This window comes from Pseudoliparis swirei, chromosome 22 (assembly GCF_029220125.1).
Source record: "Pseudoliparis swirei isolate HS2019 ecotype Mariana Trench chromosome 22, NWPU_hadal_v1, whole genome shotgun sequence".
NCBI classification, from domain to species: Eukaryota; Metazoa; Chordata; class Actinopteri; order Perciformes; family Liparidae; genus Pseudoliparis; species Pseudoliparis swirei.
In genome coordinates, this window is record NC_079409.1 from 22300681 (window position 1) to 22328098 (window position 27418).

The window sequence follows — 27418 nt, forward strand, 5'->3', positions numbered from 1 at the left end:
TTAATGTTGATATTCCTCCATCCATCCATCCTTGTATATGTATTGATTATTAGTCTTTTTCCTTCTTATTACTTATATATTTATTGATAATTAGTCTTTTTCCTTCTTATTACTTGTATATGCATTGATTATTAGTCTTTTTGCTTCTTATTACTTGTATATGTATTGATTATTAGTCTTTTTCCTTCATATTACTTATATATTTATTTAGAATAAGTTATTTTCCTTCTTATTACTGATATATTTATTGATAATTAGTATTTTTCCTTCATATTACTTATATATTTATTGATAATTAGTATTTTCCTGCCTAGTTTAGTTTGATACTTCTTAGGATCATAATGATCATTTAGAGCCTCCATAACCTTTAGTCAACAAAAATGTCCTTGCTGACCTTCTCTTCTCTGTAAATAGTCCTATATATATATATATATATATATATATATCATGGGTACTACTAAAATGTTTGCTCCTGCAGAGAACTCTCCGTCACATGACACCACGGTGTGAGTCTCAGAGCTCAGTGAGGGGAAGGTGGTCTCAGGTAGAAGGGGACACAATGGAGGGTTTGTGCCGTTAGATTGGGAAGAGATGAAGGGGCGGGGGGGGGCTCCAGTGCAGTTGGAGTTGAGGTGCGTGGAGGAGATGTTGGGCTACTTCCTGGAAACCCCTCTGAACTAATGGAAGGAGCCAGGAATGTTCTCTGATGTCCGGCTTCATCTGATACTCATCATGCTCACGGCTCGCTTCACTTCTCTCCCTCAGCTCTTCCTCATCTCTCTCGTTCATCAGTTTAACAACCCGAGGAACAATAAGACCATTATTATTCTGTTTGGAGGGGAAGCCCGAGGAAGGGAGGGGGCCAGGTACAGAGGGAGAGGAGGAGCATGGACAAAGAGAGGAGGAGAGGAGGAGAGGAAGGAGTGCGAGGCAAGGAAAGTAGGGAAATGTAAGGGAAATATGAAGGAGCATCGAGGGTTGGCCAGGGAGAGGGGGGGGGGGGGCTCTGCACAACACTGGTGCATTGTGGGTCCTTGAGTTGTTCACTGGCCCTTTAATGGGGAAAGAAGAAAGTTAAAAGGGACACGGAGGAGGGAGAGAGAGACGGAGGAAGGAGAGAGACACGGAGGAAGGAGAGAGAGACGGAGGAAGGAGAGAGACACGGAGGAAGGAGAGAGAGACGGAGGAAGGAGAGAGACACGGTGGAAGGAGAGAGACACAGAGAAAGGAGAGAGAGACGGAGGAAGGAGAGAGAGACGGAGGAAGGAGAGAGACACGGAGGAAGGAGAGAGAGACGGAGGAAGGAGAGAGACACGGAGGAAGGAGAGAGAGACGGAGGAAGGAGAAAGAGACGGAGGAAGGAGAGAGAGACGGAGGAAGGAGAGAGACACGGTGGAAGGAGAGAAAGGCAGAAAGGAAGCCAGGCATGTCCAATGTTTCCTTTGACTGGATAGGAAACATCTTCTCAAAGTATCTCCAGTTGTTTCCTGTTTGATGGAAAGTTTCACCATGACAGTCCAAGTAGTAACAGACACAGGCTCCATGTATCAGGACCGGACTGAGGGCTTAATTTCCCCCTGCAGCGTGGACTGTAAGGGTTACAGGGACTTGAACCCAAAAGCACGACTCGGAAACAGGAATGCAAGAGGAGGATCTTGACTTGTCAATACAGTCCGTCCAACAGGGCAACAGATCCAAGAAGGGGCAGGCAAAGAATCGGAGGTCAGGAATCATATTGAGAATATGCTGGAGAGCTTGGCAACGACACACAAGACAATCTGGAGGGGACAAGTGGAAGTGAGGGAGCTCAATCGTGAGGGGCTAATGAGGGGAGGGGCTGCAGGTGAGAAGGGCGTGAGGACCAGGTGAAGGGAACGAGACAATCAGGTGAGGAGGACAGGAGAGTGAATTGAGCAGGCAGGATGAAGACTACTGTGAAGGTGGAGAAGTCGGGACATGGACAGCTCATGGTTATTCCTTCAGCTCGACTGGAGACAGAGAAAAGGATCGACATTGAATATAAATGACCGAGACTTGAGACTTTAATAATAATAATAATAATACATAACATTTCTATAGCGCTTTTCATAGTACTCAAAGACGCTTCTTTAGGCTCCCAGGTTGAATGTGTCCCGTTACACAGGTGTGATCATTCACAGGGGGACGCCTGCACCGGGCCATTGTGCCTGTGGTCCCCGTCATGCTCCTGGCGGTCGGTCGGTGATGGTAACACCTGTGTGCTGGGCGCTGTGACTCATACCTTTTAGAGGCTCTCTACACAGGTGTAAAAAAAAAAACGACTGACGAGCTCAGTGAGGTCTCACGGTCACAGTGTCGGGGACTCCCGGGACGCTTGAATGCAGCGCGGCCTTCCTTCATGTCTTTAGTCACACCTGTGTGTACCTGTGTGTACCTGTGTGTTTCCTACCGGGACGTGTGGGCGGTGAGAAAAGTAACACAAGTCTCCTCCCGAAAGGTTTGATCTAATCAGTCGAGTCGAGAGGTGTCACCGAGCCTCCTGCTTTGGGCTGCATGTTGCTCTGATGAGGATGATGATGATGATGATGAAGATGATGATGACCACCGTGTTTTCATGTAAACGGTTGTTACTGTGAAGGAAAAAGAGCTGAGCTGTTTTTAATGATAAGGGATGTGCATTGCAGGAGTTCACCACTAGTTACATTCATTCTACCTCACAGGTTCAGGTACAGGTTCAGGTTCAGGTACAGGTTCAGGTACAGGTTCAGGTACAGGTACAGGTTCAGGTACAGGTTCAGGTACAGGTACAGGTTCAGGTACAGGTACAGGTTCAGGTTCAGGTTCAGGTACAGGTACAGGTTCAGGTCAGTGGCGGTTCGTCCATAGGGGGCGCTAGTGCGCCGCCCCTCTTAAAATTTGGAGATGAAAAAAAAAGAAAAAAAAAATCCTGTAAAAAAACACTATATGCCAAATCATTTAAATAGTAAATATACCGTGTTGACGCGCTAAATGTGTGTGGGAGACCGTAAGCCCCTGTCAACAACCACTTAAGTTAATGTGAAAAAATATAATATATCGCCATTATCACGGAGAGAAGCCCTCCCTTTTCGGGCGCTGGTCTAACGTGTGTACGGCATCGATACAACATTTCAGTCGTTTTGGCAATGACCGCTTCACATTGGCGGATGAAACCGAATCTTGGGCGCACAAATGTGCGCACGCGATTGGATTATTCGGCAGATCAGAGACCCGTATGTTCCTCAGCCCATTGAGCAGTGTTGCCAGGTCCGCGGTTTTCCTGCGGAATCGGGCCACTTTTGAAGTGTTGCTGGTTGAATTTTTGTCCTTGGTTCGCGTAGACCTATTTTGCATGCAAATTACATGAATATCTTTAAATAAAAATCCATATTTTAAATGAAATAATTTATTCATACCCAAATCCTACCAAACTGACTCCAGATCAGCACGTATACACATTTTATTTATGATAATATACTGTATCTAATTACACAAGGCCATTTTAGGACCTAGGTGAAATAACTTGAGGGAAAACTGCTTTTAATGCTGGCAAACTAAACATATGTTGTTACTTTGTAGATATTACAATACATTTGGCAATGATAGCAATGCTGTTGGACTTTAAAAGCAGTGTCTATGGTTTGGCACGGGCATATTTTGAGTTCTGATATCGGGCTGGTTTTTGGGCTGGTTTTATCTCACAGACCTGGCAACCCTGCCAGGGAGCTCCACCTCCACCTCCACGCAGGTACGCGAGCAACATAGCTAGCAGAAGCTTGTGTTGAGCACTGTGTTCTTGAAATAAAGCTTTGTTACAATATTCTACTCAAAACCTCTTTTCTTCTCATTGTGGAGTGCTATTTAAACCGCGCCGCCCAACTGCGCCCCCCCCCAAAAAAATGTCACCAGCCGCCACTGGTTCAGGTTCAGGTACAGGTACAGGTTCAGGTACAGGTACAGGTACAGGTTCAGGTTCAGGTACAGGTACAGGTTCAGGTACAGGTACAGGTACAGGTTCAGGTACAGGTACAGGTACAGGTTCAGGTACAGGTACAGGTACAGGTTCAGGTACAGGTACAGGTACAGGTTCAGGTTCAGGTACAGGTACAGGTACAGGTTCAGGTACAGGTACAGGTACAGGTTCAGGTTCAGGTACAGGTACAGGTACAGGTACAGGTACAGGTACAGGTACAGGTTCAGGTACAGGTACAGGTACAGGTTCAGGTACAGGTTCAGGTTCAGGTACAGGTACAGGTACAGGTTCAGGTACAGGTACAGGTACAGGTTCAGGTACAGGTACAGGTTCAGGTACAGGTTCAGGTTCAGGTACAGGTACAGGTTCAGGTACAGGTTCAGGTACAGGTACAGGTACAGGTTCAGGTACAGGTTCAGGTACAGGTACAGGTACAGGTTCAGGTACAGGTTCAGGTACAGGTTCAGGTACAGGTTCAGGTACAGGTACAGGTACAGGTACAGGTACAGGTTCAGGTACAGGTACAGGTACAGGTTCAGGTTCAGGTACAGGTTCAGGTACAGGTACAGGTACAGGTTCAGGTACAGGTACAGGTACAGGTTCAGGTACAGGTACAGGTACAGGTTCAGGTACAGGTTCAGGTTCAGGTTCAGGTACAGGTACAGGTTCAGGTTCAGGTACAGGTTCAGGTTCAGGTACAGGTACAGGTTCAGGTTCAGGTTCAGGTACAGGTGGACCTATTGAGATGGGTGTTGTTGTCTTGGCTCTCGACCGTCACACGTGACCCAGTAACTGTCAGTGAGTCAGCATGTTCTGTCCCAGGACACAGAATGGATTTATTCATGTTAATAATCAATATGCTGTCCAATCTGAGACGTGCAGTAAAGCAGAGAGGACAAGAGGGGCAGAAAGGGACCCTCTGAGAACAACACACGTATACATATACATATATATACATATAGATATATGTATATATATATATGGTCCATGCACACGGGACATGGCTCTATTTCCTAGTTGAAACGTTCCTGCTCTGGAGACTTTAGACTATCGATCCGCTCGGCCTCGGCCAGGGAGGCCCCGTCTGGGACACTGACACCGGTCACTGTGGATGTTTGTTGTCGGGCGGCTTGAGCATCCAACAAAAAGCCCAAATCACCAGCTACCGTTGCCATGTATTATATAGTATATTTGCTGTATAGTATAATTGCGCTGCAACGATCAATCGATTAGTTGTCAACTAATTGAATTACAATTATTTTGATAATGAAAAAAGTAAAACAATTCTCAGAATCCGGCTTCTCAAAATGTGAATACGTTTCTTGACTTCTCCATGAGCGTAAACTCAGCATCTTTGAGTTGAGCACATTGAGACATTATCTGGGGATCTGATCACCACCGTCGATCAGCATCGATCATACCAAACAACTCGATTAATCAGGAAGATAATCAATATATCATTTGACAGTGAAAATACTCGTTAGTTGCCGCTTTAAATAAGTGTATGTACACACATTTATATTTGTATGTGTGGGTGTGGTTGTGTGTGTGTGTGTCTCAGGGAACAGGGCCATCTCTCTGACCTTTGTGCTGACCCCCTGCCGTGTGGTTGGGGTGTGCGTGACACTGATGACCTTGGGAGCCATTGGAAGCGCCGTCTGGGCCGTAGGTCAGACTGCACGCCTTCACACACACACACACACACACACACACACACACACACACACACACACACACACACACACACACACACACAGTCTCGGTCTCAGTGTTGACGTGTGACGTTTCTTTAAATCACTCTTCTGTAGTCACGTATTGCACAATGGACGAAGACACCGGATTATATGACGGTGAGTAAGAGATTTATGATAAGAAGATGTCTGTCTGACTGTCTGTCTGCCTGTGTGTGTGTCTCTCTGTCTGACTGTCTGTTTGACTGTCTCTCTATCTGTCTCTCTGTCTGTCTGTGTGTCTGTCTGTCTGGTAAGGTAAGGTAACCAGGTGTGTGTGAGAAGGTAACCAGGTGTGTGTGAGAAGGTAACCAGGTGTGTGTGAGAAGGTAACCCACGTCATGTCCTGCAGTCCAGGTAACGTCTGCTGACCAGCGTCTGCGAGTCTTTGACTCCGCCCAGCGGAGGTGGCGTCAGGTGTGTTCCTCCCCGGCCGACGAGCTGCTGGCCAGCATCAGCTGTGAAGAAGTGGGCTTCATCAAGTGAGTCGGCCATTGTCACAAGTATTTATATATATATATATATAAATATGTATGTGTATATATATATATTTTTATATATATATATTTATATATTTATATATATATATATGTATGTGTATATATATATATTTATATATATATATATTTATATATATATATAAATATGTATATTTATATATAAATGTATATATATCAGCATGTGTTCATGCAGCGCAGTGGGACACGGGACTGACGTGTGTCTGTCTATCTGTGTATCTCTCTCTGTGTCTGTGTCTGTCTGTGTGTGTCTGTCTGTGTGTGTCTGTGTTTGTGTCTGTGTGTGTGTGTGTGTCTGTGTGTGTCTGTCTGTGTGTGTCTGTCTGTGTGTGTTTGTGTCTGTGTGTGTGTGTGTGTGTGTGTGTCAGTGTGGTGAACTACTCCGTCACCTCGGTGGAGGCCGGTGGAGACAGAGGGGAGTTCTTCTGCGTCCGACAGCAAGAGCTCAGCTACGGCAAGAAAATCAAAGACTCCTTGTTCCCATGGTAACACACACACACACACCTGTGTGTTTGATCCGACACCTGTCTCACAGCACGCTCACCTTCTACCACACCGCTCCCTCCTTCCCTCCTTCCCTCGCCTCCTCGGGGCCCATGAGGAAGCGGGGGGCGGATGCTAACGCTGTGTCTGTGTTTCAGTGACTGTGTGAGCGGGGAGGTGCTCACTCTGCTGTGTCAAGGTGAGCTCTGCACCTGGGGGAGGGGCTTTAAAAAAGGTCCCTGTGGTTGCTTGGAGGTTTTATTTTTGACGCGTGCAATAAACAGATGCAATGTCCAGTTTGTAAAGTGAAAGGTTATGTATTTATAAAGTTGTACGGATTCCAACACAAACCATAAAATACGTTCCTCGTCCAAACCTCATGTGTCCGTTCACAAAAAATGCAAGAAATGAAAAACACATCGTCACCTGTTCACCAGACCTAGCATCACCTGGCCCTGCGCCCCTCATGATTCTAGTGGCCTCTGTTTTAATTGACAGTGGCCTGCGCCCCCTAGTGGTGGGAGGTCCAACTCAATAAATACAAAATGGCTCTTGCACCTTTTAATATACATGCTTCTTACTGTCTGGTGTTTTATTCAGTTTCTCCTCTTTCTGATCATCTCAAGCTCAATTATTGATTTATTTTGTCCTATTCATGATATTAAGTGTTTAATTCTCTCACCTACAGTTTACCCAGATAGTAAACGCTCTACTCTCTCTCTCTCTCCCCTCTCCCCGCTCTCTCTCCCCTTTCTCCCTCCTCTCCCTCCTCTCCCTCTCCTCTCTCTCTCCCCTCCCCCCTCTCTCTCCTCTCTCCCCTTTCTCCCTCCTCTCCCTCCTCTCCCTCTCCTCTCTCTCTCCCCTCTCCCCGCTCTCTCTCCCCTCTCGCTCTCTCCCTTTCTCCTCCTCTCCCTCCTCTCCTCCTCCCTCCCCCTCTCCCTCTCCTCTCTCCCTCTCCTCTCTCTCTCCCCTCTCCCCGCTCTCTCTCCCCTTTCTCCCTCCTCTCCCTCCTCTCCCTCTCCTCTCTCTCTCCCCTCTCCTCTCTCCCTCTCTCTCTCTCCTCTCTCCCCTCTCTCTCCCCTTTCTCCTCTCCCTCTCCTCTCTCTCTCTCTCTCTCCCCTTTCTCCTCTCCCTCTCCTCTCTCTCTCCCCTCTCTCCTCTCTCCTCTCTCTCTCTCCTTTCTCCCTCCTCCTCTCCCTCTCTCCTCTCTCCTCCCTCTCCTCCTCCCTCTCTCTCTCCCCCCCTCTCCTCTCCTCTCTCTCTCCCTTTCTCCTCTCTCTCCTCTCTCTCTCCTCTCTCCTCTCTCCCTCTCTCTCTCCCTCCTCCTCTCTCTCTCTCCCTCTCCTCTCTCCTCTCCCTCTCCTCTCTCTCCTTTCTCCTCTCTCTCCTCTCTCTCTCTCTCCTCTCTCTCCTCTCTCTCTCTCTCTCTCCCCTTTCTCCTCTCCCTCTCCTCTCTCTCTCCCCTCTCTCCTCTCTCCTCTCTCTCTCTCTCTCTCTCCCCTCTCTCTCCCCTCTCTCTCTCTCTCCCTCTCTCTCCTCTCCCCTCTCTCTCCCTCCTCTCTCTCTCTCCTCTCTCTCCTCCTCTCCTCTCTCTCCTCTCTCTTGTCTCTCTCCTCTCCCTCCTCTCTCTCCCTCCTCTCTCTCCCTCTCCTCTCTCCCTCTCCCCTCTCTCCTCTCCTCTCCTCTCCCTCCTCTCTCTCCTCCTCTCCCTCTCTCTCCCCTCCTCTCCTCTCTCTCTCTCTCTCTCCTCCTCTCTCCCTCTCCCCTCTCTCCTCCTCTCCCTCTCTCCCCTCTCTCTCTCCTCTCTCTCCCCTCTCCTCCTCCCTCTCTCCCTCTCTCCCCGCCTCTCCTCCCCTCCCTCTCTCTCCTCTCTCTCTCCTCCCTCTCTCCTCTCTCTCTCCTCCCTCTCCTCCCTCTCCTCCCTCTCTCTCTCCTCTCTCTCCTCTCTCCTCTCTCTCCTCTCCCCTCCCTCTCTCCTCTCTCTCCTCCCTCTCTCTCCTCTCTCCTCTCCCCTCCCTCCTCTCTCCTCTCTCCCCTCTTTCTCTCTCTCTCTCTCCCTCTCTCTCCCTCTCTCCTCTCTCTCTCTCCTCTCTCTCCCTCCTCTCTCCTCTCTCTCTCTCACCTCTCTCCTCTCTCTCTCTCCTCTCTCCCTCTCTCTCCTCTCTCCCTCTCTCTCCTCTCTCTCTCGCCTCTCTCCCCTCCTCTCTCCCTCCTCTCTCCTCCCCTCTCTCCAGTCTCACCTCTCTCTCCCCCCTCTCTCTCCTCTCCCCTCTCTCCTCTCTCTCTCTCCTCTCTCCCCTCTCTCCCCTCTCTCCTCTCTCCCCTCTCTCCCCTCTCTCTCTCTCCCCTCTCTCCCTCCCTCCCTCTCTCTCTCTCCCCTCTCCCCTCTCTCTCCTCTCTCTCTCCTCCTCTCTCTCTCCTCTCCCTCTCTCTCCTCTCCCCTCTCTCGCCCCTCTCTCTCCTCTCCCTCTCCTCTCTCTCCCCTCTCCCTCTCCCCTCTCTCCCTCTCTCTCCTCTCTCTCTCTCTCTCTCCTCTCTCTCCCTCTCTCTCCCTCTCTCTCTCTCTCCCTTTCACTCCCCTCTCTCTCCCTCCCTCTCCCTCCCTCTCTCTCCCTCTCTCTCTCCCTCCCTCTCTCTCCCTCTCTCTCTCCCTCTCTCTCTCTCCCTCCCCCTCTCTCCTCTCTCCTACCTCCTCTCTCTCCTCCTCACCTCTCTCTCCCTCTCCTCCCTCCTCTCTCTCTCTCCTCTCTCGCCCCTCTCTCTCCCCTCTCCGTCTCCTCTTTCTCCCCTCTCTCTCCCCTCTCTCTCTCTCCCATCTCTCCCCTCTCTCTCTCTCCCCTCTCTCTCTCTCTCTCTCTCTCCTTTCCCCTCTCCCCCCCTCTCTCTCCTCTCTCTCTCTCTCCCCTTTCCTTTCTTTCTCTTCTTTCTTTCTTTCTTTTGTCCCTCCCCTTTTCTCCTTTTCTTTTTTTCTCTCCTTCTTCCACCTGGCCTGCTAGGGTCCCCCATCTTCCTGGTTTCCCTTCTCGTATTCCTGTCATAATCATTTTCTTTTCTTCCATCCTTTTCCCCCACTTTTAGTCATTCCCCCTCATTTCTGTCCCACTACCCTCTTTTCCCTCCTCCTATCTCTTCGTAATTATCACCTTTACCCCAGTCTGGTTAGTGTTCCCGAGGTCCGTCCCTGTTTCCCTCATGCCTCGAAACACCTTCCCTCACCTTTCCCCATTGATCTGCGGTTGCCGCTGAGGTGAAGGTGGCTGCAACGTTATGTGGGCGTGGTGTCTCCTCTCCGTTGGCCGTGGCAGTCAGCCTTGGTTTCATCAGGCGGAGGGACCTCCCCCCTCAACGGCCGAGTGTCCACCCCCTGTAGGGTCTCAGGGTGTGCGGTTTGATGCAACGGTCGTCAAGGAAACTTTAAGCGTCTGGGTGTTCTGGGTGCCGTGGGGCAGGTGATGTTCGGAGCTCTAAAAACCCTTACCACGTGAGTGGTGTGTGCCATCGAGGTTCCCGAGTCTACCCTCTGGGCGCAACGGGGCCGCCTTTCGGCCTTGCCTTAGCCATTGGTTACTTCGAGCAAATGTACCAGCTGATCACAACCACCCCAAACAGTCCTCCCAAAACCACCAGATGGGGTGGCGTTGAGCTGTGACAGGGTGCAGATGGCTGTCATGCATTTCCCTGGGTCCCGTGTTTCCCCGGATTGAACAAAAAGTTCACACATCACCATCACTGAGCCGGTGACTACGGGTTTGGGCGCTGGGGAAGCACCAGGTGGGGCTCGATTCACACCGCTGGACGAAAGGTTAAATGTTAAAAAATCAAAAATTTACGGGCTAGGGGAAAAATTTTTTTTTCCGTTGGAGTCGAGACTCGGAGGACAAAGACATAGAGTCTTCCGTTGGAGTCGAGACTCGGAGGACAAAGACATAGGAGTCTTCCTTGGAGTCGAGACTGGAGGACAAAGACATAGGAGTCTTCCTTGAGTCGAGACTCGGAGGACAAAGACATAGGAGTCTTCCGTTGGAGTCGAGACTCGGGAGGACAAAGACATAGGAGTCTTCCGTTGGAGTCGAGACTCGGGAGGACAAAGACATAGGAGTCTTCCGTTGGAGTCGAGACTGGAGGACAAAGACATGAGTCTTCCTTGGAGTCGAGACTCGGAGGACAAAGACATAGGAGTCTTCCGTTGGAGTCGAGACTGGGAGGACAAAGACATAGGAGTCTTCCCTTGGAGTCGAGACTCGGGAGGACAAAGACATAGGAGTCTTCCGTTGGAGTCGAGACTGGAGGACAAAGACATAGGAGTCTTCCTTGGAGTCGAGACTCGGAGGACAAAGACATAGGAGTCTTCCTTCCATACCTGTGCGTATCTCTACCAGTTACTATAGGACTCGTTCATTCATGTACCGGAACCCCTCCTCGGTTATCCTTCCTACCGTTCTACTCACACCCAGCACCTTGTCACAGGAGGCCTCTGGAACTGTCAGTCAGCCAACCGCATAGGCCGGTTTCATCTCTTTGCCATGGAGCAGTCGCTGACTTCCTACTCACTGAGACCTGGATCACAGCAGACAACACGTCTACCCGGCTGCTCTCTCCTCGGCCTTCTCCTTCAGCCACACACCAGACTCTCTGGTGGGGTGGAGCTACAGGTTTACTCATCTCACCCAAATGGTGTTTCTCTCTACTTGCTTCCACTCTTTATCCCACTGACTTTTGAGTTCCATGCTGTGGTGTTACTCATCCGGTTCAACTCACATTGTTGTTCTCTACCGTCCCCTGGTTCTTTGGGAGATTTCTTGGAAGAGCTAGGACGCCCTCCTGTCAACTTCTCGGAACACGGCCCCGCTCATCCTTCTGGGTGACTTCAACATCCAGACAGAGAAGTCATGTGATCTCTTACTCTTCTGGTGCTTCACACGGACGTCAACAAAATTCTCTCCCACTGACGCAGGAGTCTCGACTCCGAAAAAGTTGTTACACCAGACGTCTCATAAATGAGTCGAGGAACACAGGACCGCAGAGTACTCCACTTTAGTGGACGAGCTGCTCTCCCACCCGCTGCTCTCTTCTTCTCTCTTTGATCTGTCTCTGAGACTTTTCCACCTCCCAGCAGATCTCCTGCCATGAAACACATATGCCCTTGGTTGATAGTAAAGTACAACAAATAGCTTGAATGTAAATACATACATTCAAACTTACCAGGTAGTCCTCCTGTCGCTTCTCCGACCTTGTTCCACGCTTTATCTTTATAGCTCCGTTTCTAAGTATAAAGAGTTGTATCGTAAGTTAGTGCCCTCAGACAGCGACAATAATCTTTCCTCCATTTTTAACCCTCCTGACGGCCTGCTCAACGCTGATTGGCTGACCTATGACTCACGCTCCTTTGCTGCCGTTGGGTTTCAACTCGCTCTCCTCCTCTCTGTTCGCTGTTCTCTGAGTTCGCCTGGCAAACCCTCTGTTCTGTGCTGCTTCCCTCTCTGGCCTGCTCCCTGGAAAATCGCAGCTCCTCTGCCTCCTCCTTCCTCTGACCTAACATGTAATCTCCTCCTGTCTTCCTTGACCTCTCTCAGTCCCTCCTCCCACTCCTGCTCTGCCTCTGTCCCTCCTCCCTGGCCTCCTCTGTCCCCCCTGTCTTCATCTCTTGATTCTCTTTGTCCTTTTAAACGACCGGTTCGAAATCCTCTCCTCTCCGTGGTTGTCGGACTGGTGCGCGCCGAGAGCCACCCACCCTGCGGCGGAAGAAAATGGCGAAAAACGAATCAAGCGGAAGACTTGCTCTTCTATCAATCTCCTCTCCTTCTCTTCCTCTATCTCTGCAGCCAAAAGCTCGTTCTACCTGACCAAAATTCAGTCTTCCTTCTCTAAAAACTCTTCTCTATCTTTTCCAACCTCCTTGATCCCCCTGTCCTCCTCCTTCCACCCTTTTGCCACTTTGTGACTACTTTACAAACAAGATAGACGACATCGCTCCTCCTTTAATCCATCTTCTATCACCTCACCAACACTAACTTCTTCATCCCCTCTCTTTCCTCTTTCACCCCTGTCTCCCAATCAAGTTCTTCTTGGTGACCTCCTGACCGACCACCTGACCCCTTGACCCCGTCTCCCATTCTCCAGGCTATTGCTCCTGACCTTCTGACCTTCCTCACCCATCTTATTAACAGCTCCCTCTCAACTGGCTGTTTCCCCCTGAAGGAGGCGAGTCAACCCTCTCCTGAAGGAACCCACTCGACCCGTCTGAAGTCAGCAACTACAGACCGGTCTCTCTTCTTCCTTTTCTCTCCAAAACTCTGGAGCGAGCTATCTTGAGCCAAGTGTCCTCCTATCTCCACAGTAACAACCTTCTTGACCCTCACCAGTCTGGATTCAAGGCCGGCCACTCGACAGAGACTGCCCTCCTTGCTGTCTCTGAGCAGCTTCACACTGCTAGAGCAGCCTCTCTCTCCTCTGTCCTTCTAGACCTTTCTGCAGCATTTGACACCGTGAACCACCAGATCCTTATCTCTTCTCTTCAGGACCTGGGGATCTCAGGCACTGCACTCTCTCTCTTCCTACCTTAACGACCGCACACGGGTAACTTGGAGGATCTGTGTCTGATCCTTGTCCTCTCACTACTGGGGTTCCTCTGTTAGAAGTGGGACAAATAAATGCGAATTTTTCTGGGATTAAAGAGTAGACCAGGCCGGAAAAGTGAATGCGGAATGTGAGTAATAAAACAGATCAAAGGGACCCCAGTTCCATTAGACTACAACAAGGAAAGCAACAAGGAATCCATCAGGCGGCCGACAGGGAGGTGGCTGTAAGATCAGATGAAAGCGTCGAGGCCATCGCTGGGACGATAAGCAGAGGCCAGGTGTGACAGAACAGGTCCTGAGGGTCATCGGCGTTTACTGACCCTCTGTCTGAACTCACGACACAGGACCATGGCACCTCTTGTGATATTCAAATGAAGACCTGGTTGATTGTGTGTTGGAGCCCATATCCTGACCAAATGGGCCAGAGAGGATGTTACTAGTGAATAAACCCAAGCCTGGATTCATGTGTGTTAACCTGCCTGTAGATCAATGGTCATTGATATGATAATGTGATATATGTCTCCCAATATGTTCCGTATCCTGACCCCCGGTTAGTGTGTTTGATGTCACTGGCATCGGGAAGTCTCACCAGGTCTGAAAGGATCATAAAGCGGGTACCCTAAGTGCCTGAGAGATAAGAGAAGACAGACAGGTCACCCTCATCTAAACCAGTGGGAAGTGATGTGGGACAGAGTCTCTCAGAACCTCTCAGGAAGAGAGGGGGGGGGGGATGAACCCCCCATCAGCACCCCAAAGAGGGACGGATATCCGGTAAAAGTGGGAGGAGCCGAGGGTATAAAGGTGACGAACAGAGAAAGAGGTCAGAAAAGAGTTTTTAGTGGTTGTGTTTAGTCAGGCTTCCGTGAGGAACTGACTTGTAATTGTACTTTGTTTCTTTCTTCTTTCTTTTTGAATAAAATACTTGGCTGCCTTGCAGTCTTAAACTTTACATTCGGTTTGTGGACCTACTTTGTTTGTGAGACCTATTTCTTCACCTGTCGACCCACCGAGGAGACGGAAGGCGGAGACCGAGGCGGACCCGCAGCCTCCGAGGTGAGTCTGCACGGCTACTGACCTCAGTCCCCAGGGACCATTCTGAGCCCTCACACTCTCCACTGACATTTTGTACTGGAGAAATCGCTGCAGCTGGTAGACCTCCGCTCTCGGCCGAGCCGTGGTTGGTTCCGGGACCAAGAGAGGGACTCGTAACACTCGAGTCCTCGTCGCGGAGTTTGTCCTAAGAATAAGAATATTAATAAGTGTCCGCCAGCCGCTCTGAGCCTTGTACCCTCGGCGTGTTTGGGAGGAGACTAGATAATTGAATACCCAGCATTTCTCGCGGAGATCGATCTGACATCATCCGGGTGCCGTGCGAGAATAACAGCTACCACTGTCTATGTGCGCGCGTCATTCAGGCCCGAGCTCGCAGAATCATATAGAGGAGTTACTGATCTCCGCCTCCTCCCCCTTAACTCGGTCTTCGCCCCGCTCGGTTTCCCGTTCCCCTCGAGCGCAAGGCGAGACCGTGACCGGGCGTCAGAAGAGGCCGGGCATCGTGACCCGTGGACCCGTCCTCTCCAGTGCGACAGGTTAGCAGCGCTGCGCCTGGCGCCGCCGGCGTGCTTACGACAGTTTGCTACGTCTGTCATTAGAGCACGATTATTTCCTCAATAAAGTACCGGTGTGAGCTCGCACCTCAAACCTTTCCCCTCCCATCTCTCTCCGTCTCGTTCCCGTTCCCCCTCCCGCTCCTCTCCCCGGTTTCCCCTACCCGAAGACTGCGCGTGCCTTTTCTTTCCGTCTCTCACCCGAGGCGACAGAATTCGGTTCACGTCGCGTCTCTCTTAACATGGCGCCGAACAGGGACCTGAGAGGTAGATAGGCTTGTGTTTGATAACTTAATTAATCAATGGTTAATTAAATGGAAACCAAGGATTAGATATTGAAATCTTATTCTCAACTTCAAACAAGGAGATTCTTCTCTCTCAGGTTAAAACACGAACCCTCCCGACGAAAAACTGTATGAAACCAGTGAAAACGAACTGAATTGATTTATTTACTTAGCCAGAGAAGGTAACCGGTGATTTCCGCACTCGGACTACCTGCTCGGTCCCGTGCGGCGAACACCCATTATCTCCTCTGCCCTCATCACCGAGGCACTCCACCTGTTTATCGGGGCAATCGAAGCCCGTAATCTGGTCCTTTTCCTGGAAAAGGAACCGTCCATTCTTACCGATCGATTTTCAGCGTTTTGGTAGTTCGGAGGAGGAAATCCTTTAAAACTAGAAGTACTTCACGAGAGGCGTTTTAAAGGAAGTTAGCATAAAGTAAATAAATCAGTGCAATAGGTTGAAGAGTTACCTAGCTCGTTGGAATAACCCGCTTGGCGAGGCGTATTCTACGCTCGTCTCCCGTCTAAAACCCAGTTTAACCCTAAAAATGCGTTATTGGCACACAGAGAAAGCCCAGCTGAGCTGATCCCTCAGTGCGATAAAGGCCCGAACTGAAGAGACGAAAAAAGGCACAAAAACTCTCCTAGTACTTGTAATTAATTGAGTTTAATTACAAAACTTTAAACACAAGCCGATGAGTGAGGCTCCCGCGGAGATAGCCGTCGCATGTGTGTTTAAATAATTAACCATGAATGAAGAGTGAGCGTATCACCATTTATTCCGACTGATGTGTGTGTGTGTGATTGTCTATAGTGGCCGTTCTAACCAGACTGCGGCTGTAACAATTACTCTAAACACGATAAATCGAAATCCTTCTGGGATTTCCCCTCAAACATATTCCAAGAGGTGTGTGCGTGGGATCACAGCCTTTTTATTTGGAAGAGTGCGAGCGGAGGCTGAGAGGAAAGAGGGCCGTATACATCGTCACCACGGCTGGAAGTGTCCACTCCCACAGTTGTATCGCTCAGACACTGGTCTCCCTCTTCCTTTATTGTGCATATTGATGTGCAGGGTGGCGCGAATAATACTGTAATAACGGCAGTGTTGTTTTGACCATCTATGATAAATCTGGCAGTGTTGGATAAACAATCCTTGTGTTCCCCCAGGACATGTGGTGATAAATATCTGACTAACTCCCGATAGGAGGCTGCAGTGTGTTACATGCTGGAGCTTTGTTTTCATTGTTTCCCCCCCCTCTTCCCAAACAGGCTCTTGTCAAATGCATCATGCCTCATCCTCACCGAATATAGCAGTTTATGGACACTCAGACGTCCTAGTTAAACAGGAAAGTATACCAGTAACCTAGAATAGGATAACAAATCCTTCTTTTATTTCCAAAGCGAGTTGGACTACCTTGAACAGGGATGATCCTCCTAGGTTGTGAGTGTTCGATTGAACACATTATTGACTTTAATTTAGTTTACATTATTGATTGAGTTTAGTTGATTTTAATTTGATTGATAATTTTTATTTATTGATTGACTTTGATTGATTAATTGACTTTGATTTGATTAATTGACTTTGATTTGATTTATTGACTTCATTCTTATGAAGTGTTTTTGTTCAGGTTGATCCATTGATTTTATATTTTTGACCGTTTTAATCAGTTGCGACATAACTACCGTTCAAAATAAAACTGACAGATCGTGAAACCAAAACAAATTAAATAAAAGAGACACTAATAAAAGAACAGGCTGGTGCGCACAGACAGCTGAAGTAAATGCCTTTTGGAAGGCCTCTTAGCAGCTAAGAAGAACAACACTTCTAAACCAAGACTTGTAACTGACAGAGATTACTGTCACAAAACAGGTACTCAGGAATTGGAGTACTGGACACAAAGAGATTTTACAAATGTAAAGGCGAACCACTGCCCGCATTTGTGAGTCGGATAGCAGAAATAACTTTCTATGTACCTAGATTGGAATCATGTTAATGGTCACACCGACGTTAGAGATTACGATCAGATGGTAATAGACAAGTTAACCTAATGGCCCAGAACGACTCAAGGTGGCCAAACTCTCCCTGATATTTCCACCGGGATGGAAGGGAGAAGACGCATTCACTGAGGTGCCACCTGACGATGCCTATCAGGTGGTCACTGAAGTGCACGAAGGACTAGGGCATGTGGGTCATGAGAAGATTCTAAAGGTTTTGAAACATGATCTTCATCCCTGCTCTGAACACACACACAACACAGGTCAGATCACGATGTCAGCAATGTGCCATGGTAGATGGGTTTAAGAAAGCTACGCCGTAGCGACTTAAGATATTAGTAACAGACACATCAAAACTAATTTGGAATGGCAAGTCCTTATCCCATCAATCCTGAACTGAACTTGACATCGGTGACCTGACCACACACACAAGCCATGTGGACTCAGCTGCTCGGGGACAAAATTTGGGAAGGCGAAAGCCTGAGTAACCTGAAATTGTCTCTCAAAGGCAGCCAAACCCCTGTGGGTTTAGAGAGGGCCTCCTCCTGTCGCCTGATTTTTATGGGCCCTGCGTTACCACGTTTGGCCTAAGAACAGTAATGGGTTATGTTGTAACGACTCAATAATAACTTTGATAGGCGATTTGAAGCTTCCTATTTTTCTTTGATACTTTTATTCTGTTTTGTTTATTGTTTTGACCTCACAGGATATTTCTGGTGGCGGAAATATCGGATACCTGTTCTGATTATGGTGATATTGGGTGCCATAATTGGTCTGCTGCATAAATTAGGTTTGTTACCATTAGCCCGTTACAGCACGGCTAAAATTCTGAAGGGGATATGTTATGTCATCAAACACACCATTATCATACTGTTCCGAATGTTAAAATATTGTACTAGTGCACTACATTCAACAGGTGCGAGCCGAGGAATCGGCTCGTGCAGAGATCTCCGGTGAGATTTGAACTTGGTGCTAAACAAACAGGAGGAGAGCCTCCCAAACGTTCCTTAAGAACAGGAAGGCGCAAGGAGAAGGAGAGATGTTAGGGGGCGGTTCTCTTAAACAGGATCTCCTGGACAGTTCAAACAACAATTTTGACAGGTTTTAAAGACATTTTAACTAACTGACTGATCGACTGAATGTGTTGACTTTTGTATCACTTTTAGCCAGTTAATGGTAAATGTTTTAAAGGGTAACTCTTTTGTTTTGAATTTTGGACGGTGACCTGTTGACCTTATCTTTTGTTTCTCTCACAGGTGACCTTGTCACCTGGTGGAGTTACTGAACCAGTGCATGTCTATTTTTCAGCATCACATTTCACATTATGTCGTTTAATAGATTTGAAAATAAACATTATTACCATTTTATATATATAAAATAAAATCAACAACATGCATTAATTAGTCCAACAGAGGTTTCTAACTAGCTTTCTGCTGATATACATTATTAGCGGTTTGAGACCTCATCACCCATTTGACAAGTTCACTAGAATGGTGCACCATGAATAATGTCAAGCAGGTCCAGGTCTGTTCGCGTCATCCACACAGCGAAGCCTGGATCTGAAAGATCAGAAAGCCCTGCATGTGCATCCGTGTGATCCGTCTTCCTGAAGATGAGACACTATTCGACCTCTACCTGGGGATCAAGACTTGTGATCACCAAGGCCAGGCGTTGAGAATTAGACCTGCAGCAGAGCCACGGACGTGCTACAGGACGCTAGCAGAGATCAAGCAGTATGAGGCTTCATGGGGGCGCTGACAACCAAGGTCAACCACGGCGACAGTGTGGGCTACACCCATTGTTTTCCACAAGGGACAGCAGCGTCCGGTGCTGACTTCGAACTGAACTGTTCAAGGGGACCATTGTACTGACAGAGGTTGAAGAGACCAATTGAGACAGAGGTTCCAGAAGGACTCAATTGTACTGTACAGAGGGTTCCAGAAGGACTCAATTGCACTCCGTGCAGGTTGACATGCTGTAGTATGTGGTCAGGACAATTTGTCTACAAAGCGGAATATGGGACTGGCAAATGACAGTCTTTGGACAATAAGCTATCGACTACAGGCTGATTCTGAAACTAAGGACAACTGCATCATCATTACGGAAGGGATGTAGGTTACTCAGCCATGAGCGGCAGGATTTTCTGTAAGGACAGAACAAGACTCTCTGTGATCGTGGAGGGTATGTCTCATGATAAACAGATCTTGGTGCAACCAGTCATACATACTCTCAAGTCGTTTGTTGGACCTGTACCTAATGCTGTGGACCATTCTGGCTACAGGAGTTTGTGTCACCAGCTGTGTGCATTCCCTCAACACGGACATAGCTGAAGGAACTCTCTGGGCATCAGCAGGAGTCGGACCGAGGCTGCTTTCATTGGCGACTTTAATGCGAACGAAAGTTCTCAGTTCTACCAAGAACAAACAGCAGATGACCCTGACATTTGGGATGGATACAAATTCATGTTGCAATCGGACCAGTCCATAATGTACAGAGGCAACCAATCGCTGTGAAGGAAGTGCAAGCTGGTCAATGGGTTATGCAGGACTGTTTCATATCTGGGATGTGTTCAGGGGTGCTGACAACGTGGTGACCGTCCTCAGTCACGGGTTCATCAAGAAATGCATAGATACGTTGTTCTGGTGGTTGGTATGATGGATAAATGCGATGTTGCTGTCCATTAACAGACTGATGGCGGAATAAAATCGACCTCCGTGTTCCTCTGCCAGCAGTTAACAGGTGGAGGAAAGCTCAAAATGACGTGAAGGTGTGTAAGGGGCTCAATCACGGACTAGGGAGAACCAGCGGTGACTCCTCTACCTCCTCCCAGGCGAGCTAAATACTGCTGTTGTGAGGCAGCCGCCGACCTGCTGATCATCTCAGAGGTGACGTAAACCTTAAGCAGGTGGATCCGGGCGGCGTGACCACATGTGGCGTCAGAGCATGTGCAGACCAGTTGGCAGTCTTAGACATCTTCAATTCCCTGTAGGCTGTTGTTCCTGAGAACAGATGTCACCATTGTGCCTGTCCCAAACAGGTAACCACTGAATGACTGAGACCAGTCACCTCGGTGTCAGTAAATGCTTGAGAGGTTGTCAGGACTTCATTTGTCCATGTTGCCCACGCTGACCATGATTTGTATCGTAACAGATACGACGCTTATGGCACTTCATTTACCTGGAGGAGAATGTTGTGTAATGCTGGTTGTGGACTACAGCTCGTTCAACATATGTTTTAAGCTGACACCAAGAAATTTACCTGCACTCTACCATATGCAGCTGGATACTGACTTCCTGTCGGGCCGGAATGGTGAGGATGAGTCCACCTCAAAGTGACTCAACACTCAGGGATGTTGAGCCTTCCTGTACACCCATGCGGTATGTCAATGTCATCAGTTTGCTACACAACAGGTTGGGGCTGATCACATTAAAGACAGCCTACAGGAGGTTGATCACTGGACATGGTGCCAGGAGAACAGCCTGTCCTCAATAAGAAGACCAAGGAGCTGATCGTGGACTACAGGAAAGAGATCCATTTTGCAGTAAATCAATGTTTTAATCTAATATGGAACAATTTTAATTGTATTTTTAATGAGGAAATTCAACATGACATCCTCAGATCATTACCAGTAGATGTTTACAGGTTGCATCACCGTCTGGTAAACTGCAGCCCTGGGCGTAGCACTACAGATGGTGCTCGGCTGCTCGTTATCTTTCCATCCTGGACATATACACCACTGTACCAAACATGATGAAAGACAACCAGTGACATGCCTTCTAGTCAAGCAGGCATACCAGTATCTGACAAACAGACTGAGGGACAGTTCAGTCGCCATCAGGCTGAACAGGACTGAGATCATTAACACTATGACCAGAACATATTCTGTGAATATCTGGCCATTTTCGCCTTGAAGGCTCTGCTTCTTCTGCAACTATCCGCTTGTCCTCAACTTCAAGTCTATGCAGTTTCTCTTGCTGGCAGTCTTGCTCGGCCATAATCTTCAATACAGCTCTGGTAGCTGCATACTCCGCCGCGGCTTCTTGTCTTTTAACGGAGGAAACGTTAGAGCGAATGGAAGTAGCCTTAGAACACTTTGAGTCCGGAGATGAAACACTGGACATTGTAGGTGCGAATACAGAGCTTGCATCAGGCCAAATCAGTTCCTCCTTTGTTCTTTGAATTTGAGACTGTGCATTGTGTACAACAATCTTGGTGACTGATATACATCTATCCAGCTTCCGGCGCATCTCATGAGCTGGGCTGTCGATCCTTCGATAATCTTCATAAACAATATTCAGTTCAGATGATTCTCTTTCAATAGTGCTGATGTGATCTTGTAGGATGTTGCTAGGATTTTGTTTGATAACAGATTTTTTAGCCAACTTAGTTAAGGCCTTCCAGCGCTCGTAAATATTGTCAAAGTGAAGTAGAAGCTCTTTTGTTTTTTCTTTCTGCAATTCTTTCCCTTTTTCTGTTAGTGTACGGGCTCTATCACTTCGTCGAGGCTCTTCGAACTGTTCTGCTTGTTGTACAACGCTAGAGTCATCTCTCTGCTCTGCCTCTGCTACTTGTTCTACAAGTGATCCTTTATATTGACTCTCTTCACTCATTTGTGACATTTTAGATTATTTGAAAATAGCCTGTACACAATCAAGTTGTCTTAAGTTGCAATGCAGTTTACAATACACATTTTCCAAACATACTCAAGAGAATAGGATATGCCATGTTAGGTTACTGTCTTTCAAATTAACCCTTCAAATAAAATACAGAATTTCAAACTTCACTTCAAATGGCAGCTTTCTTAAATGCACATAAACGAAAAATTCACTTTTCTTAAGGAAAACAATTAACTATTTATAATGAAATAATTAATGATCAATATCACTAAATAACTTGCATTAATGACCCTTAATATCTTGCTAAACACTGTTATGTTATTTACACACAGCCCTTCGTAGTCCATTGTACTTTTTTCAATCCGTGTCACCTTTCAGAACACACACTTAAGTGCCTGACTTACGGACGTCTTCATGAAAAATGGATGAACTGGTGTGTCCTTTAACAGTGTGGCTGTGACTCCGTCTTGACGAGCTGTCTTGCACGAGCAGGTCCGGGGAATCAGCAGGCTTGAGTTCGACTATCACTCCCTCCAGGAATTAGACGCCACCGTTGTTCTTTTTCTTTACTGACAGATGTTTATTGGATGCGGGCGCGCCGCCATCCACCTTCAATCCACCTTCGAACTGTACAAAATACATTTAACAAGGTTGACGTTGACATTACATAAAATACAGTTGACAAATATATAACAACATAAACATCATAAACCACGAGGGAATGGGTCCACTTAAACATGTATTCTTCTCTTACTTGCACTTCCTAGCTTCACTTACTTGCACTTCTAGCTTCTCTTACTTGCTTCACTTACTTACTCTTCCTAGCTTCACTTACTTGCACTTCTAGCTTCTCTTACTTGCTTCACTTACTTACTCTTCCTAGCTTCACTTACTTGCACTTCTAGCTTCTCTTACTTGCTTCACTTACTTACTCTTCCTAGCTTCACTTACTTGCACTTCTAGCTTCAACCACATGTTCACCTGCGATTGTTGCAATCAAATGCGTCCCAGCGCAACACAGGACACGCAAACAGTTCCCACCAAATACAAAACAAAAACAAACCAACATTCAATAAACGAGTTGTACAAATAATATATATTCAAGCAAACTTATGACAAATGACATAAATAACATTCATGGCAGTTACAAGTGTAATCAGGACATGTCCGTTGGCGTCGTTGCTCCCCGGCTTCAGAGTGGAGACACGCTGCAGCCTCTCAGTCTAAATCAGCTTCTTCTCCATCAACTCAGCATCAGCGTCATGGCCGCCTCTTAAAGGGCCGGTGTAACTGAAGCAACGTATAAACTACTCCCCAACATATTGTAAAATAACTCTTTTCATTTGATTATTGTTTATTCCAGAGTAGAAATATTATACACAATAACATTACGGCAATATTATAACACAAATCCATTTAATTTGAAACCTTCAAAATAAAAGCACAGGATATAAAGGCGATCGTGTGTCTTTCAAGCCGTCAGGGGCCGCATGAAATGACGCGGTGGGCCGCATTCGGCCCGCGGGCCGTGTGTTTGACACCTGTGTTCTAGAGAATCTTGTTTGATGACAAGATGAGAGGATGCACACGATGCTGCAGCAAGCGCTCACGCCGGCTGACGGACCGTCGCGGTGTTTCAGAGGGTTTCGGCCTGCGCTGATATGGAAGCAAGCAAGATGGCCGCCGCGCCGCGGCTCCAGGAGCGCGTGTACGATGCAGAGAGTAAATACAAAAAAAGGGAAAGACATGCAACACGGCTCAGGCGCTGGACCTCCGGTCGGCACCGCATGTCGCCCTGTGTTCTGGTGGGGAGTCCGTCGCGACCCGCGGGTCACGGCGAGGAGCCGCTTCCTGTCCTACGAGGGAAGCACAGCGATTGGTCCACACGAGTATCATCGGAACACACGGCACCGGGCAGCTGTCGGTGCACCATGGACCCTCTGTGGCTTTGGTTAAGATAAACAATTAACTCTGGATGTTAAACTTGTTTTTATTGTTATTTGGGAGTTGTTCCTGATCCGATGTGAGGTCAAAGGTCAGGGATGTCTCTGTGTTCAGATTGTAAAACACTCCGAGACAAATTTGTAATCTGTGAAATTGGGCTATACAAATAAACTGAATTGAAACTGAATTGAAAACTTGTTAAACTTGGTTTTTAAATTTTTTTTTCTTTTTCCTATTTCTAGGAATAAAAACTAATGTAAAACCTGTGGTGCCTGTGTATAGTTTTCATATTGCTAACTTCATATAGTAGCTCATTGTCAAAAAATAATAATACTTTTGATACCTAAGTACAATAGATATCAGATACTTTAGGAGTATTCTAATAGGTGACTTTCACTTATACTTGAGTAATTTCCCAGTAAAGTATCTTTACTTTTTCTTAAGTATGGCTTTTGGGTACTTTATCCACCTCTGGCTGCAGGTGTGAGTTGATAATCGCCGTGACACATGGATGTAATCTACTGTAAAGACCATTTGAAGTTAAATATACACAAAACAAACAAAGCAGACCAGAGCTTGAGGTGTGTGTACCTGGTGTCTCCCGTCAGAGGCGAGGCTGCTGCAGTAACGTGTAGACAACTCCGGAGGAGTCCGTCGGGTTTCTGTCACCACCTAGCGGCAGGTTGTGGACCTGCACCTGGTCCACGCTGAGCCACAGTAAACAGACAGCAGCCACGTGAGTCTCTCTGGACATCTGACTGTCATCATCACAAACAGGGCAGGAACATCCACACGGGCTTTATATGTCAAAGACTGGGAGGAGAAATGTGTTTCCTCTCATAAACGGGAGGAAGGTGTTGGATATCAGAGGGAAGACAGAGGGAAGCGAAAGGAGACGAGAGGAGAGGAGGCGATGAGAGAGAGAGAGAGAGAGAGAGGGGGGGGGAGAGAGGGAGTGAGAGAGAGAGAGAGAGAGAGAGAGTACCTGGACAACTTGGAGTTGTGGACAGCCAAGTAGTTGGAGGCGGGGCTATGAGTTTCAACTGCTGTGATTGGTGGAGCATCCTTCAGAGGAACAATGGCAGGGTGGGCGCTGTCACTCAAGTCCTCTGGCTCCTCCTGCATGCACACACACACACACACACACACACACACACACATAAACACACATATAACACACATACACCTCACTGGAAAGTTCTGTTGGGTCGACTCAAAGAACAAGGTGTCATCATCCACTGAGGCGTCACACACACACACACACACACACACACACACACACACACACACACGCACAGACACACACTCACACAGAGACACACACACACACACACACACACAAATGACATAATTGAAAGGATCCAGACAGAGGTTTTCACTTCATTTCATAACGACTAAATGATGCTGAGCTGCTAGAAGTGAAACAACGGAAGATGAGTCATTTAAGTTGTAAACAACAACAACGGAAGATGAGTCGTTTAAGTTGTAAACAACAACAACAACGGAAGATGAGTCGTTTAAGTTGTAAATAACAACAACGGAAGATGAGTCGTTTAAGTTGTAAACAACAACAACGGAAGATGAGTCGTTTAAGTTGTAAATAACAACAACGGAAGATGAGTCGTTTAAGTTGTAAACAACAACAACGGAAGATGAGTCGTTTAAGTTGTAAATAACAACAATGGAAGATGAGTCGTTTGAGTTGTAAACAATAACAACCTTGTTGTCTGCTGCCTCCGTGTCCACTTTGTGCATGTTCTTACTGTGAAGACACGAGGATGACATCATCACCACACACACACACACACACACACACACACGTCGTCAAGCAGAGCACGGAACTGAAGCTTCATGAATCAGGTGACAGGAAGTAGTATTCAGCGCCGCTCCACACCTGATCATGATGGCCACAGTGAGAGTGATGAGACCCGCAGACACCCCGACCGCCGACGCCAAGGCGATGACCTTCAGACGACCTGCCGACGGGAGGAGAGGTCACTCGAACGAGAAGTCATAAAAATAGACGTGCGATAGATTTGGAAATAGAAGCAGAGAAAGTGGAAGAGCGTCACGGCGACGGCGTCTGACTCAGGCGGTGTTCCCAGCTGTGGCTTCCAAACCCAACGCCACTTCTTCAGCTGTCTAGACTCAAATAGTCGTTTTCCACAACACCTCATCACCCCCCCCCCCCTCCTCGTGGCGAGCAGCGCTGCACATGACTCACCGTGACTCATCGTGAACCCCCGCCACAGCGGAGACCGCAGCCCGGACCCCACGCTGCGTGACGGACGGGTTCTCATCACTCATCCTCCCAAACATCCCTCGGAGAAACTCAACAGGCTCGTGGAGAACGGGTCAGAACCACGGATCAGAACCACGGACCTGACCAGCAGAGCTCATCGGTGACAGTGTGTATTTTCTACCTGTGAGGCGAGACTACTGACTACTTGGATCCTGCCAAGTGTCTCTAAACTAGTTTTATCTGCTGAGTTACTGTTGTATTTGTTGTTTAGAGCTGCTGGATTGTTAGTCTGGTAGAGAGGTGTGTCCTGATTACTGACACCTGAATCTTCACTGATTGGACGAGCGCTCATCACCTGGTTTCAATTGAGTGTCATTTGAATACCAACGAGCAGGGTGGTGTCAACGCGGCTGGAGGTAATTGGCACCAACTTGGGCTCATCCCGGATCGGGTTGCGTCAGCTGTCGTCATCGGACGAGACTGGAGGACAAAGACATAGAAGTCTTCCGTTGGAGTCGAGACTGGAGGACAAAGACATAGGAGTCTTCCGTTGGAGTCGAGACTGAGGACAAAGACATAAGTCTTCCTTGAGGTCGAGACTGGAGGACAAAGACATAGGAGTCTTCCCTTGGAGTCGAGACTCGGAGGACAAAGACATGAGTCTTCCCTTGGAGTCGAGACTCGAGGACAAAGACAGGAGTCTTCCCTTGGAGTCGAGACTGGGAGGACAAAGACATAGAGTCTTCCGTTGGTCGAGACTGGAGGACAAAGACATAGGAGTCTTCCTTGGAGTCGAGACTCGGAGGACAAAGACATCGGAGTCTTCCGTTGGAGTCGAGACTCGGAGGACAAAGACATAGGAGTCTTCCGTTGGAGTCAAGACTCGGAGGACAAAGACATAGGAGTCTTCCGTTGGAGTCAAGACGGAGGACAAAGACATAGGAGTCTTCCGTTGGAGTCGAGACTGGAGGACAAAGACATAGGAGTCTTCCGTTGGAGTCGAGACTCGGAGGACAAAGACATAGGAGTCTTCCGTTGGAGTCGAGACTCGGAGGACAAAGACATAGGAGTCTTCCGTTGGAGTCGAGACTCGGAGGACAAAGACATAGAGTCTTCCGTTGGAGTCGAGACTCGGAGGACAAAGACATAGGAGTCTTCCTTGGAGTCGAGACTGGAGGACAAAGACATAGGAGTCTTCCTTGAGTCGAGACTCGGAGGACAAAGACATAGGAGTCTTCCGTTGGAGTCGAGACTCGGGAGGACAAAGACATAGGAGTCTTCCGTTGGAGTCGAGACTCGGGAGGACAAAGACATAGGAGTCTTCCGTTGGAGTCGAGACTGGAGGACAAAGACATGAGTCTTCCTTGGAGTCGAGACTCGGAGGACAAAGACATAGGAGTCTTCCGTTGGAGTCGAGACTGGGAGGACAAAGACATAGGAGTCTTCCCTTG

The 27418-nt window shown here is 47.9% G+C and overlaps 1 protein-coding gene across 1 annotated transcript in view; it reads left to right on the plus strand.

Moving 5' to 3' along the window:
* The window catches only part of hpn (hepsin), a 73440-nt gene that overhangs the window by 3450 nt on the left and 42572 nt on the right, over nucleotides 1-27418 (plus strand). The window contains exons 3-7 of the mRNA XM_056444086.1: nucleotides 5532-5639; nucleotides 5779-5820; nucleotides 6053-6182; nucleotides 6587-6703; nucleotides 6860-6900. Coding sequence (XP_056300061.1) covers nucleotides 5532-5639; nucleotides 5779-5820; nucleotides 6053-6182; nucleotides 6587-6703; nucleotides 6860-6900 — 438 coding nt within the window. The remainder of the gene's footprint in view (nucleotides 1-5531; nucleotides 5640-5778; nucleotides 5821-6052; nucleotides 6183-6586; nucleotides 6704-6859; nucleotides 6901-27418) is intronic.